This window comes from Anoplophora glabripennis, unplaced genomic scaffold (genome assembly GCF_000390285.2).
Source record: "Anoplophora glabripennis isolate ALB-LARVAE unplaced genomic scaffold, Agla_2.0 scaffold137, whole genome shotgun sequence".
NCBI lineage: Eukaryota > Metazoa > Arthropoda > Insecta > Coleoptera > Cerambycidae > Anoplophora > Anoplophora glabripennis.
In genome coordinates, this window is record NW_019416282.1 from 886,514 (window position 1) to 901,107 (window position 14,594).

A 14,594-nucleotide genomic window follows, 5' to 3' on the forward strand; every position below is an offset into this window, starting at 1 on the left:
CTAGCGGCTACGTCAAATCGTTTCTCCGCGTTTTGTCTTATTGTCTGTGTAGCGTTTGTGTATTGTAAGTCTCGTAATATGTCAGTGTTTCTTACGTACCAGGGCGCGTCGGTGGCCGTGCGGAGGGCTATGTTTTCCACAGCCTGTAATGACTTTAAGTGGCTTTTTGCCGCGTGACCCCACGCCGTGGAGGCGTAGGTTAGCTGCGGTTGAAGTACCACCTTGATAAGCGTTCGCTTATTCCTTAAACTGAGGGTGTTTCCACCTTTGAGTAAGGGATAGAGCCTAGCCCTGGTGGTCTTTGCTCGCGCCTCCGTCTCCACGATGTACGGTTCATCATAGATCGATAACGAAGGCTTAACAAGGCCAGGCGCTCTACCCCACGTTCCCTCCCTAGATGTCCTGAAATTGCTGGGGAGACTCCTGAAGACAGCAGAGAGAGAGAGAAGCTCTCTATGAGGACAGAGTCACTCTATCTCTATCGCACACTATAACTCTATCTCTCTCGCACACAATCAGACAAAAGCGACAGAAACGAACCTTTTTTTAAAAATACATGGGATTTATCATTATTAGAATAACCCATTTTAATTTAAAAAATAAAAAAAAAATTACAATGGGTTATTCTGATGACGAAAAATAAAAAAATAATTAACTGTATTATTCAAATAACAATAATGTGCAAAAGTTCTTCAGGAATATTGGCAAATTTATTTTGGAGGAAGAATCCCGTCAACGAACACTAAAAAATATTATTAGAAACCTTAGGTGGCCAGAAAACAGCCCCGATCTCATTGTCAGTCCTTTAGACATATTTTTTTTTACCTGAAAATTTGCAAGTATTGAAAAAAATACAGGACGAAATGCATGATAATTTTGAATTTGTTTTTGAAGCAATTAATAGTAAATTGAAACATATTTTCAACTGTATCATCACAATCACTTGTATGTTGATTTGTAAAAATTGTAGGTATATTAATGTTATTTCGTTTTTAGTTATTCTCCTTATGTTGTTGTAAAGGTTAGTTATAAAAAGCGTTGTTTGTTATTTTCATAAGGATGAATTTTAATTTTTTTTTAATAATTTTTTTCATTTTAAACAAATATATTTTATGCCAGTAAATTTTGATGTCAAATGAAATAAAGGAAAAGTCGTACATTTGTATTTAAAGTTTCTTTCTATCTTTAATTATTAAACCTATAAGTGGAAAAAAAACCTGTACCTACATTCCGCGACGTACTAATAACCCACCTTGTATATTAAATAAATTTATCGTCATCATCAAATATTAAAAAAATTATATTACAAGCTGTTTAAAATATTATTACGAATTTTGTTTATTTGGAAATATATTTTCTGCAGTATTTCAATACCAAAAAAATGAAAATAGTAGGTAGCTAATTAACGAAATTATGATTAAATAACTTAATGGTAACACCACTGCAGAATATCATATGATACATATATAGATATTCGTTGATTCTTTAAAAAACATTTTTATCAATACCTACATCATACATTGAAGTAAATACAGTAACGCAAAAAACAGATATTGATAAAAAAGTGTACAAAAGAAATCCGTAAGTACGCCTGGCAACATTACCAAAGTCTTGTTTATATGTTGCTAGGATACGCTTAGGTATGCGGGCCGCTGTATTTGATTCTTCCTAAAATTCTGCTGGTGGTGTACTCTACCGGCAATTCGGAAATTTAAAACTGCTGACCTATTCCAGGAGCGGTCTGTGGCGATAGCTATTTTGTCTGTGATTTTATTGACGGATTCTACGCTAAAAATTAAATCAACAAAAAAAGTTCCTATATAATACGCACAGTAGTTTTCGCCCCCAATTTTTGTCACTCGTTATTCTGACGATTCTAGACACTAATTATTTATTGGCGCTCTTAATTAAAATTAAATGTTAATTTGTGACAAATAATTTGCCATTAAATAACGGCCAAACATTTTAATTAAACTCTGTTTGTATACATATCTAAAAAAATTTTAAACGTAAGGTCTACGAGCTGCTGAAGGGCAACTAGGTGTATACCCTTTATTATCCATTGTTGCCATATCTTGAACGTCTACAGTTTACACTGTCAATAACTTTACGTGATATTATTAAAAATAAAAATTATCATTTAAAATTCAAGATCAATATCATTTATAACTGCTGCAATTCTATCTATTTCCTGTTTTCTGGCATTCAAACTCTAAATATTTTAATACCCAGTAACAACTATTTTCCAGCAATTTATATCTTCGTTCTCACTTTTATCAATACATTGTCTTTGCGACACAACCGGAACTTCGAAAATCGATCAGTTAAACGGATAATATTTTTGTAACGACGTTTTCATTTACTAAAAAAAGGGCAAAGTAATAAAATAAAAAATTGATCAACATGGAATTAATCAAGAATGCCGTACCTAATACACGACATTTTCTCTAGACTTAGTGGATAACCTTGAGGAAATATATAGACAAGAGTATTCTGATATCTTCATTAAATGTTGTTATAATTATATCTCGAGTTGCTTAACGATAAGCATAATTGATTAAGACATTCTTTTGTTTACAATGAATAGTTATATTTAACTGATAACAACATTAATTAATTATCTTTATACAGGGGGTCCCAGAAAAGTTGAGAGGCCGCTCTTCCACGGACTTCTGGGATGAAAATAAGATGATTTAGACTGACTTACCTACATTCAAAAACAAGTACTCCTGTATGGGCTACATTTGTCAACTAGCACTGAATTATACCGCTAATAGCAATAATTAAAGCAAATAGCAAGTAATTAAAGATTATCCAAAATGGAAGTAAAAATTTATATGTCTAAATATTATTAATATAATTGCTAGTCTTTCCGATCTCAATTGCATAGCCAAGATGTTGGCAGTATGTACCAGGTTCAGTCGCTGACGCAGCAACTCGGCATTGAAATATTTGAAAAATCCATATCCATATTCAGGTCTGGTCGAACTAAACGTGGAGATGGTAGAAATGTATACGCCCAGTTGAATGCGCGTCTGGGCAAACGGCGTATACCACAGCCGAACTGGGCGATTGGGCAATAAATTTTAGTAGAGAAGGGAGAAATAGAGGGGATATTTTGTTTACTAATATTATTACAACATGGCATTTTGGAGACCTTTTGAAACGGAACGAAACGAAATTTACCATCAATATAATAAAATTGTTTGAGGACATAAATAATTAAAATATGTTGTTGGCCAAATGAACATATAGATAATAGAAAGTTTCTACACATTATATACAAATTATTATAATTTTTTACTTATGTTTCCACTATTTTGCGATCTTGATTAGTTATCCAAGTCAAGGTTTTAGTGGGATAAAGATCAATAAATAAAAGAACACTATATTTTAAATCATTGCCAACGTTTCGGTGTTATTTTACACCATCCTCAGGGCTCTAAAATACAAACAATGTTTTTAATAAAATTCGTTAACGTATTAAAAATAAAAATATATATATACAAATACATTTACAATAATTCTAAAAAATTGTTCCTGTCACAATTACCATAAAACACTAAAAAGAAAAATTTTAAAACAACTCTAAAAATAACAGGTATTATTCACTCACCGAAATTTGAAGTGTCTTTTGTCCAACTTAACAGTTCTAAATATTAAGAAGATGATACTTATATGTGTATTTATAATTCATGGAACAATTTCAATGCGGTTTTCTTTCACAGTAAAAATTGTTATTTTTTTTATGTAAAAATAAAAGGGAAAAAGAAAAAGAAAAAAGTAAGAGGAAAAAGAAGCATGATATCTACACACATTAGAATCAACGTCATTCTGCTGAATAGTACCTAAGACGTTACAACAATTTTTTTTATTTATTGATCTTTATCCCACTAAAACCTTGACTTGGATAATTGTTTACCTTTAACAGAAAACTGTTTTAGGGACGCCTATGACACTGATTAAAGTTTATTGCTAGGCGTTTTTATACATTTTCAACTGATTTCGGAAAAACTATAATTACAATTATAATATTTTATACCTATGATTTGATGTACAATATTCATTAATTATAAATTGTTAATTACTACACATTGCTAGTATAATTCAATGATGGTTGAGGCATGTAGCCCACAGAGTAGTTCTTTCCCACAATATAAAAAATTAGAAGTCTTGTCTGCAAGGTCTCCTCTTGTACTGTTTATTAGAACGATTATTGCAATGTGCAGTTATTTTATTTTTCACTTTATTTTCAGGTGAAAAGGAGCTGTGGACCGGCCGATTTTTCCCAAAAAGCAGACCCCCTGATCGCCGAAAGCAATACCTCCACGCCGGCCACCCCCAACGGCAAGCCGCGGTTGACCAACCCCAGGAATTTCTCGCCTCTGCCGGAGAGCGAGCTTTCCCATTTTCTCACCTCGATCGCCAAAACTAGGGGTTTTTATGCTAATCTCGCCACGACGCTCTGCCAGGACGAATCCTTTGCTGAGCCCAAAGATCAGCAATGCTGGAACGGCGAACGGATCGCAGAGTGAGTGTTTTGATTTCTTTTGCTCCCGGCCATGTTTGAAGTTCTCACGGTGCAAAAATAGTTAAATTGCCTTTCCGGTCCATCTGTATGACCCAGTTTCGCATTTAAATAATGTGATTTTGTTTATCTAAAGGCCGATACAGATTAGAAACTCAAGTCGCGCCACGCTCACGGTCAAAAAGTTCGGGTAGTATTCGGATTGAACCAGGGGCGGATCCAGAAATGGACTTTGGGGAGGGCGTTTGTATAATTGATATTAAAAAAAAAGGTTATACAATCAGGAAAATCTTCATTCATTTTACTAAAAAAAAAAGGTTATGTAGTTAAAAAACGCGTTTTTACAGAAAAATGTTTTATTATTTTATTCTGTTTGATGTTTGAATTTTTTTTCTGACCATTTTCGATCACCCCCCTGGATCCGCGTCTGGATTGTATTTACTGTCACGCGAGCTGCTCAAGTATTGTGTAGAATTTATATTATACCATAGTGAGAGACTGAGAACGTGTTGTGTCCTGAGCGACTAATAACTTGTTTTTACATTTTGTGTAAACACTTAACCCTCTAAATATGTGGTGAAAAAATTGGGTAGATCACTTTAATGTTAACTGTGACAAATAACTTCTAATTCGTAAAATATTTTAAACGTACAATTTGTTTTTTCCATGTTTATTAATATTTTTCTACCTTAAAAAAAAAATAGGCAACGCTGTATCACACACGTCAATTTAAGACTCGGGAGCAAGAAGGTTATAAGTATTTTTTTTTTTGAAAAGTTAAATTTTTGCAGATATCTGTGGACTTGATAGAAACTGAATAATGTAACGGAAGATTTAAATTGTGCGCCTTTTTCATTCCCAATAGTTGGCAGAACTGAGCAGGATCACATGTTGTAGTCACATACTTCTATCCGATAGAAGTATGTGGTTGTAGTAAGCACGTTGCGGTTAGACAAAATGGAGCGCTATATAATGGATGAGCGGGTGAAGATTCATTACAAAAACGAACAGAGCAATCACCTCACCACCGTAAAATCCACACCACAGTGTCGTCACTCTTTGGGTGTACAGTGATCGTTCTTGAATGACCTGAGGATTGTTTCTGCTCCAAATTCGACAGTTAATAATTTGCGCATACTTTCAGCTACACGTTCTCCGTACTTGTAAACACAACGTGTTTACTACAACATGTGACAATACTGCCAACTCTTCGGAATGAAAATGGCGCACAATTCAAATCATTTGTTACTTTTGGGACCCAATTAAAGATAAATACACTTATCCTGTGTTATACACTAGTTCAAGAACGGGACAAGTTATCAGTCACTTATCCCTTTCTTGCATAACCCAAGCTTATCTGGGATAGCCGCGAACGTATGGAATGAGACCACAACATGGCGTCATGCATTTTCCCGTGCTCCGTTTTTATAATTTTGAGGAAAAAATTGTTGAAAATTCTCATATTTTGTACTTCAACTAACTATGACGTGTATTTAATATGAATTTTAAAAAATATACTAAATGAGCTCATTGGTGTATTTGAGATTCGTGGAAGAATATTTGATAGAACCGTCAGCGGATGAACGGATCGTGACTTGAGCTATACTGTCACCTTTAAATTAAATTAAATTAAATATTCCAAGCAAAATAAACAAACTGTTCGGGATAAACTCTATGTTTATCCCGAAAAAATTAATATTCTGCCTATTTCTACATACAAAAATATCAATATGTTTATAAAAATTATATTATGCACTTTTCTCTACCCAGCCGAATTACCTATTCTTTTATGACTGATAACGTGGTAAGTTGGCGTCCCTGCTACATAATGTCAACAATTGTAAAGAAAACATAATTTACAGCAACTAAAATAATATGCCCTAAGCATATTCATGGTACGTTGATAAAACTAGAAGGTACCTAAAGATAGAGGTGAAATATATTCCCCCGAGCTATTTGCATAAAAAATGCTACTTCCCAATTCAGCGACTAGAGTCAGCCCTGGATTTGACGTCATGAAACTTTGAGATCCGCCGTCGAGATATCATACATCAAATGCGTTATTTTAAGTAGCTTTTATTTTCCTTCCGTGGCAAATTTTGGAATCCCATCGGGAGCCACATCTTAGCATATATTCTCTTTTGCGCCAAATCGAAAACGAGGGGAAGTCGCCGATTCCTACAATAAATAAACATGGCGGCAAAATATTTGCACCATTCTAGTAAATCACCACCCCAGGGCGATCCGATCAGATTTATGGTCGTCTCACTCGGCAATATCCTCTAGGCCTAAGCTGAGCGTGCATTAAAAACTATGTGGAAGCACTCCATACATCATTTTTGCCGATTCTGGGCGCAGCTCTTCGTTCCTCCTGAGCTCTTGGTATAGGTGTCGTTATTTTAAGCAGTACTTTTTTATAAAATTCGAAAATTAGTATTTTATAACTTAACTTAACAAAAAAAATCCTACATTTATCGGTTTTTTATTACCTACATATGTATTTATTAGGTTTGTATAATCACACTATGTTAAAACGATGCAACATGCTAGGTTCTGCACTTATTTCATAATTTTTTAAATTTTATTTTAAAAGTGATATGGGCAAATATGTTGACGTAATTTTTACCGATGTTTCTAAAAACTTAACTACCGTGTTCTACCAGATAAACTTAATTCATATGGTTTTCCCCATTATAAATAATATGTTGACTTCATATTTTAACGGTAGGTGTAGAGTATTATGATTTCAAGTCTGTTAAATTTGATGCAACATCTGGTATTCCTCAAGATTCTGTCTTGGGCCCCTTGCTCTTTAATTTACTTATTAACGTCATTGTTGCCAACGTTAATGTGAATTTCCTATTCCATGCCGCGACGACATGAAATTGTTCTCCGTTATTGTTGATATTTGTAAAGTTCCACTCAAAATAACTTTCGTTAGTCATATATTCAAAAAAAATATTGTTTTGTCTAATTATATTTAGGTACTCTCCAGTTATTTGTAAAAAGTAGGGTTGAATATGTGTTCTTTACTTGGAATCGAGATTACAGCCAAAATATTCCAATAGTACTGAAAATCTTCCATAGGCGCCGACTTTAAAAATTTTTGTCGGGTGCTCGGTTGCCTTTAAGCATTTTTTTGCCAGATAACATTAAAAAGCAAGAGAAATGAGCCGTCATTTGAAATAGCACGAGGTGAAAGATTTAAAATACCTATTTCTCCGAATTAGATTTTATGAAGAACTTTTTAAAAAATGTATCGAAATTAATTAAACTTGTCAAAATAAATAAACTTTATTACTGTTTCGATACAAATTTCAAAAATTTAACAATCTTATAATTTTAACAAAAAATAAACTTCTATGGAATAACAAGTGAAAATATAAATATATGTAGTATGTAGACGTAAAAGTAGGTTGCACAGAAATATACTATTCTAACAAAACTGATAATAATTCTTGCGGGTGCTTGAGCCCCGGAGCATCCGAGAAGTCGGCGCCTATGAAATCGTCATAAATTTTTTTTTAATTTTTTTAATTGACAATTATTAACATTCTTCAAGAGCAATTGTTGGGTAAATTTTCATTTATTAGTCTGCCTGACAGATAGAAACTTTGTTCCTTAATATTCATTAATACTTAAAAGTAATAAGATAACGTCGATTATCCAAATATATTACACATATTAAATTTTCACGTATCTACCATTTTTATTTTTAAGCGCCCTGTAGCATATTGTACTTTCTACATATGTATCATTAAATAATTTCAATTAAATTCTGCATTCTTTTACAGATACACGAAAACTGTAGTGGACGTAGGTTTGGACATGCAGAAGTATAATCCAGAAGTTAAGCCAAACGCAAATATACAAAGTGTTAATCCAAGAGTAGCAAGCTTGGTTGATAAATTGAGACGAGTTCACCACGTAAGTTTATTTATCGCATTTATTTTCTCTTTCTATCAATAAAAAATTCATTAATTTGTCATGAATTCTTAAATAAAACTAATTTACTGACTGATTGGTAAAATTACTGGATAAAGCACATTTTAAAATTTTTAAATGAAAACCTATAATATCAGAATGATCAGCAAACTGATCTTAATCTTTTTTTTACTTCAAAATTCCTTAGTAATACGCTACCCTTAATAATTTAACGTACATACTTATAATAAAGTTTGTTTTCTTTTCATAGTGCAAAATACTAAGACTGACGAAACTATACATTTTTTTTTCATCATTTGCTTGTATCAGAGATTAAGATGTTCAATAGTTTATTATATATCAACATCACTCTTTTATAGATGGCCGTCAATTCCCTTGGGCCAAATTATTCAGATGCTGATTACATGCAAAGGGATGGAGTAGACGGATCTGGATCTGGCAGTGGTCCTGACATTGAAGATGAAGATAGGGACGAAGAGTACATGAGAGGCTCTGGATCTGGAGATGGACCCAACCATGATGGTTTGTTCATTTTAAATCTTGAAATATCTCAGTTTTTATTTTACCAGTTAATCACTTTTTATCTAAGTGATTTTTTGTCATTGTGCAAGTTTTACTTCGAAGATCATAAATTTAAATAATACCTAACTATTCTTATTTTCATTTCAAATTATAATTTAGAAAATTTGGAAGTGAGCTGCAGTATATTATAGTTCATATAATTTGAAATCATACTCTATAAAATATCTTGAAATAAATAAGCAGAGGCCATATTTTACAGTCATCAAAATTTACATGTCTCGACAAAAAGAGGGTAACCAAATTTAAGTTAAAGAGGTGGTTGAATGGGTCTGTTTTTAATAATAAGCAAGGTTAGCCAACAGTTTTTACCATAAAAGGAACCTAGAGAGACATCATTGTAAATTACTAAAGTTACCGAGTCTTTGGGTAACATATTACTTTTGTGACACTCTCTTTTGTGATTGGTGTTTTGAAAAATAAAGCTATTTAGAAAAATTTGTATTAGTAATAGTGAAAGTGGAATAAGTATACAATTTTTTTTTTTTTGAAGATCAATAATTTTAATGAAGTAAAATTGTACTATCCTGACTTTCTAAATTTATTTGTTTTCTACCATGGAAGCTGTTCTTGATTATTAAGTAATGATAATGTTAATCGGTTTTGTGACAGTCAGTTGTGTTCTTCTGAAAAACAATGTGTTTACTGTGAAATCTAAAAATAGTTATTTTGGAACTGTGTCTCCAAAAAGTGATGTTACTAAATCTTACTTTTTTTTTCAGACACCCAGGGTCCTGTTGTATCAAGGATCGATCTAAATTCAAATCGACCCAAAGTGCACACCAGTCCTCCAACTGTCATCGTCACCGGTGGAAACAAGTCTCTCAAGCCGTCAACGCTTATACCTTTATTGCTATTTGTTTTTATGCTATTTTCTAGGATTAACTAAGAGACAATGTGTAAAAAAATAGACTTTCGAAGTGAGAGATATGAAATTATTGGATAAATGAGAGCAAGTTTTTTTTTAAATACCGTTAAAAGTTTCGAGGGAACGTAATAAAATTTCACCAGAATGGTGCCATTCTTAGATTATTCAGTACTTGTCGCTTTTACAAACAAACAAAAGCATTAATGCTGTGACAACAAAATTCTCAGAATATAGAAGGTAGATAAAGTCAATATTAGTTTCTGTGCAGAAAAGAACTTTTCAATTCAAAAGTTCGTTAAAAAATCATTTGCATAAATAGTATTTAGTGGCAAATCATAAATTTGTATGATTTTAATAAAATATTCACATATCCAATATTTGTGCATGAATTTTTAGAATTTTGTTGTCCGCTATCACAAAAAATTACTTACTGTGTGTAATAGGTAGTATCACAATCATGTCTGTGTAAAATCAGAATCAACTAGTATATATAGCTCTGGCGAATTGTATATAAGCTGTTTGTTGGAGTCTTACATGAGACTGTTTTCTAGCTGTTAGGATTTATTTTCAAGTTGCCAATTTAGAATATTTAACAAACCAGTACAGTGCTTACCTACTTGCCTAAAAGGTAAACTTTCTGTAAATCGCAACTTTTTGTAACTGTACATAAGTACTTTAACAGAAACCCTTATTTTTTGGGCATTAGTTGATGTATTAGAGCAATCATTCTTTTCTTGGTTGAATCGTATTCATTAAAAATCTGTCATATCAGTCGATGTCCCTAGAGCTCTTTGGTTCACGCAACATATTGAGGTTTTTTCCCATTGTTAGTAATTCCGAAAATGATAGGTTTGCACATCATTTTACTAGTGTAATTTTATTAATATGAAAGGAAAATGAACTGATCGAAGAATATATCACTTAGAATTAATTCAAAACTGCTGACGATGATGAAATGATAAAATTGTACAGGATAGGCCAATTTTGACATTTTTAGAGAGTTTTTCATGTTTCCCGAGAAAATAGAAAAAAGATAGGTTTGAGCCCGATTTTCAGAAAAAAATTAAAAGGTAACTGCACCATGACTCGTTTGAAAGGTACAGGGTGTTTTTTCATTTTTGACATTTTTGTTCTGACATGAATGACTTTCTGATTTGTGAAAATTCTTGTGTAGAATCCAGTGGCTTTTTCAGTATTTATCTATATTTTTTTAAGTTACGATGCTAACTTACAATTTTTTTAATTTGTCTAAAATTTTGCAAATGATGAGTCATACATTATATTTAAACAATACATACGAGGCGGGGCCCAAAAATAACCGAAGACCATTTTTAAAAAATACATAATTTATTTTTGCGGATTACAAACGTTAATCACCTTCGAAGTATTCTCCATTAATACTAATACACCGATCAAACATTTTTTCCACTGCGCGAAACACCTTTCATACTTTTTCCGATACCTTGCAGTGCCATCTTCAATTGTCATTTCACCTCCAGAATGTCTGCAAAACGATTCATTCCTGGTGATGATTTTGTTGAAAAAGGTTCTAGCCTACTTCCAAGGAGTCCAATCAACAAGCCGGGGATGAATTTCGCTGCTATTCGTCCCATTTGCAAATCACAAAACATCATACAATTCAGCAGGTACATTAATAGTACACCTTCTGTCCTCCTACACAAGCGCACACATTTTTCCATCTTTTCATCAGTTCTCGATCTGGAACCCCAACCTGGGGGTTAATATACATATCAACCATGTCTGATGCATTTTTACCGAGAAGGAAATAAAATTTGCATTTTAAAAAATCGAAAAAGTCAAAATAGTCGGCAGACTGATTCAGGAGTGATTAAATAATACCCATCCAGCAGGCGAAGCCCGAACTACAAGAGTGGCGCTTGCAGCAAATTTTTTTCTATTATGTTTGGATTCCCCTTCGTAAGTATTTTGAAGGTAGACACCAAAAATTATTCTTTTGTAATTTAACACTGTTCTCCGATATACTTAATTGTTCGTGGGTGTATCTGGTCTCATGTATTCATGAATAAAAGAAATTCATGTACACTTAATTGCATCGTAAAACAATTGAATTGTTAAAATAAGTTTTGGTGCCTATTTCAAAAAAACTTTTTTTGTGTAAATATCACATATAACGTGTGATGGTAGGGGAAAATTGAAGTGGTCACATTTTGTTAGACCCATAAAATTTTTTAGGGGATAATTTCCAGGCCCAGATAACGAACGTTTATGAGGTATAATTTCAGAACAAACTTGTGAAATAAAATATGAAATTAGGGATTACTGACCTCGAGATCTCCAAAATGACCTCATATGTATTCACAAAATATATTTTTTCATATTTAACTGAAAGGTTCGACATCACGAAAAATGATCAAAAATTAAAAAAGTCCTATGTCAAACGAAATCGATACTGAAATGCGATATTCTTAACTCTTTTGTTTTTCTTCTCGGGAAATGTAACAAATCCATCAAAGATGTAGAAATTCGCTTCCGTTTCTAAAAAAACGTCAAGTTTTCATACAAAAACTTTCAGATTATGTTTCTTCCGATCTTCAACTGAAATTTAGTACCCTTTCAGAAAACTTTCAAACTATTTGAAAATATCGCAAATTACTGAAAAGCATTATAGAATTAAGTAACTAAGAATAGTTAAACAAGTTAATGCTTGAACATATTCACAGTTATAACGTCATTGATCTTGCAAACGGGTGCAAGCGGCAAAAGGAAAATTGACCAGTCTCTTTTGGAATTAAATCCTTACACATCACACATATAACAAAAAAATCGTGTGTAATGACTTTTTTGTATATATTGCTTTCCTAAAAAAATATTCAAATAGCACTTTTGGCGCTTACACCGCTTTGCATGATCGACGACTGTGAATGAAAAAAAAAAGCCGCTCGAAGTTTTATATTCTTTCCTGCATGTATACTTCAAAATGAATAAAGGTTGTGATTTAAAAATGGTGCAAGAAATTAGTTCGGGATATGTAACGAGGCATGTAAGAAAATGATTAAAGCAATGGAATTAAGTTTCGATAACTTTGTGCACATTACAAAACTGTCACTATGTTGTGTGAACAGATTAATAAACACTATTCTTTGTATGATATACTAGTTCTAGGTTCAACAATTAATTTCTCAAAAACGCTTGACTAAGCTTTATAAATTTAATAATCTATGTCAAATTAGAGGTGAACTATAAAAATTTTGTAAGTCATACAAAATGTCCATTGCATCTTGACCTGCCACTTAAATTCTTCCACACGTAAAATCAGGTACACGATTTTCAGATTTTCACATATTTGGACAGAATTTAAATGGTGGCTAATAAACCCCTGCGAATGTCGTGTACGGATGAATGAGTGTAGATAGTTTTCTTAGATATATATATTGTATTCTTTAAATTATTTTGAGAATTGTCTGTGATTGATCTATTTTATTATTTAATTAATATAAAATTAGGTATCCAAATTATATCATTTAAATTTGTTAACGAATGTTATTAACGCATTTTGCTAGTGAAGGTTTCATTAAAATATTATTAATTGTTATGGTTAAAGTTAGTCTACATTTTTAACAAAATTACAAGATTTCTGTCATAATATGCTGTCGTATTGATTGGAGAAGATAAAATGATTTAATTTCAATAAAATAAAACATTTTGTATATTTTTGTTTTATTACTGTACTGTAGGTATGTTATAACAAATGGAGTAAAATTATTGTTAGTCTACAATTAATGGTGGTTGTGTTTGAGAGCTAGTAATTTGTTTTTTACTACTAAATTATATGTATAGTATTTTTTCAATTTTATATTTTATGAAACCTTAATCTCTAATTTTTTTTTAGATCAAAGTATATTAACATTGTACAGTTAAAGTTTATCGTAAAAGTATATAAGATATAGTTAACAAAAAAAAATTATATATATAAGATTTCTGATGTTATATCTTCAGTGTATAACATGTAGATAGCAGCCATATTTAAATAGGTCTTCTTATAAGAACTTCTTATATAATTTAGTTTACTATTATAAAGTGTTATGATTACTTTTGATTTTCATCAGCTTTGCCATGTTTTTATCTATTTATTATTTTAATAACTGCATATCATAATTAAGCAATAAATAATGGGGTCATACTGGAACACATAATAATAATTATGTGGAAACTGCTCACTAATAAAATTTTTCAATTTTTAAGAAAATGGTCAACTAATTACTAGTCTTTAGCTTTGTAATAGCTCATAATTTTTTATTACATAAAAATCATGTTTTTTTATCCAACCTTTGTAATACAAGCCTTTATTTTGGTAGAAATAAATTGATAGTTGCATTTTTTAAATGCGTTTTTTATTCCCTCATCTTGCTTGCCCAATTTCAATTTTATAAATATACCTAATTAGGTGGAAAACTTATAAATACCTAATGACAGTATTTATAAAACATGAAATCTCTTACAAATACAATTTTGTAAAGAAAAAACCAAAAACGTCAGTACGAAATTGAGTAAAAAATACACTTCTGCACGGCACTGGAAACTGGTCCACTGTAAAACCTGACCTCGCACAATGCGACCGGTATCGCGGTGTGATAAAAACGGACAAAAACTCGAAAGGAAAGGAATATGTAAATAGAATTTTATCGCACCTAT

The 14,594-nt window shown here is 32.0% G+C and overlaps 1 protein-coding gene across 1 annotated transcript in view; it reads left to right on the forward strand.

Moving 5' to 3' along the window:
- LOC108904173 (division abnormally delayed protein) overlaps window positions 1-14,285 on the forward strand; it is a 576,582-nt gene extending 562,297 nt beyond the window's left edge. The window contains exons 4-7 of the mRNA XM_018706614.2: window positions 4,257-4,531; window positions 8,323-8,455; window positions 8,833-8,995; window positions 9,775-14,285. Of these exons, the coding sequence (XP_018562130.1) occupies window positions 4,257-4,531; window positions 8,323-8,455; window positions 8,833-8,995; window positions 9,775-9,941 (738 nt within the window). The 3' untranslated portion in view covers window positions 9,942-14,285. The remainder of the gene's footprint in view (window positions 1-4,256; window positions 4,532-8,322; window positions 8,456-8,832; window positions 8,996-9,774) is intronic.
- The last annotated feature ends 309 nt before the right edge of the window (window positions 14,286-14,594 follow it).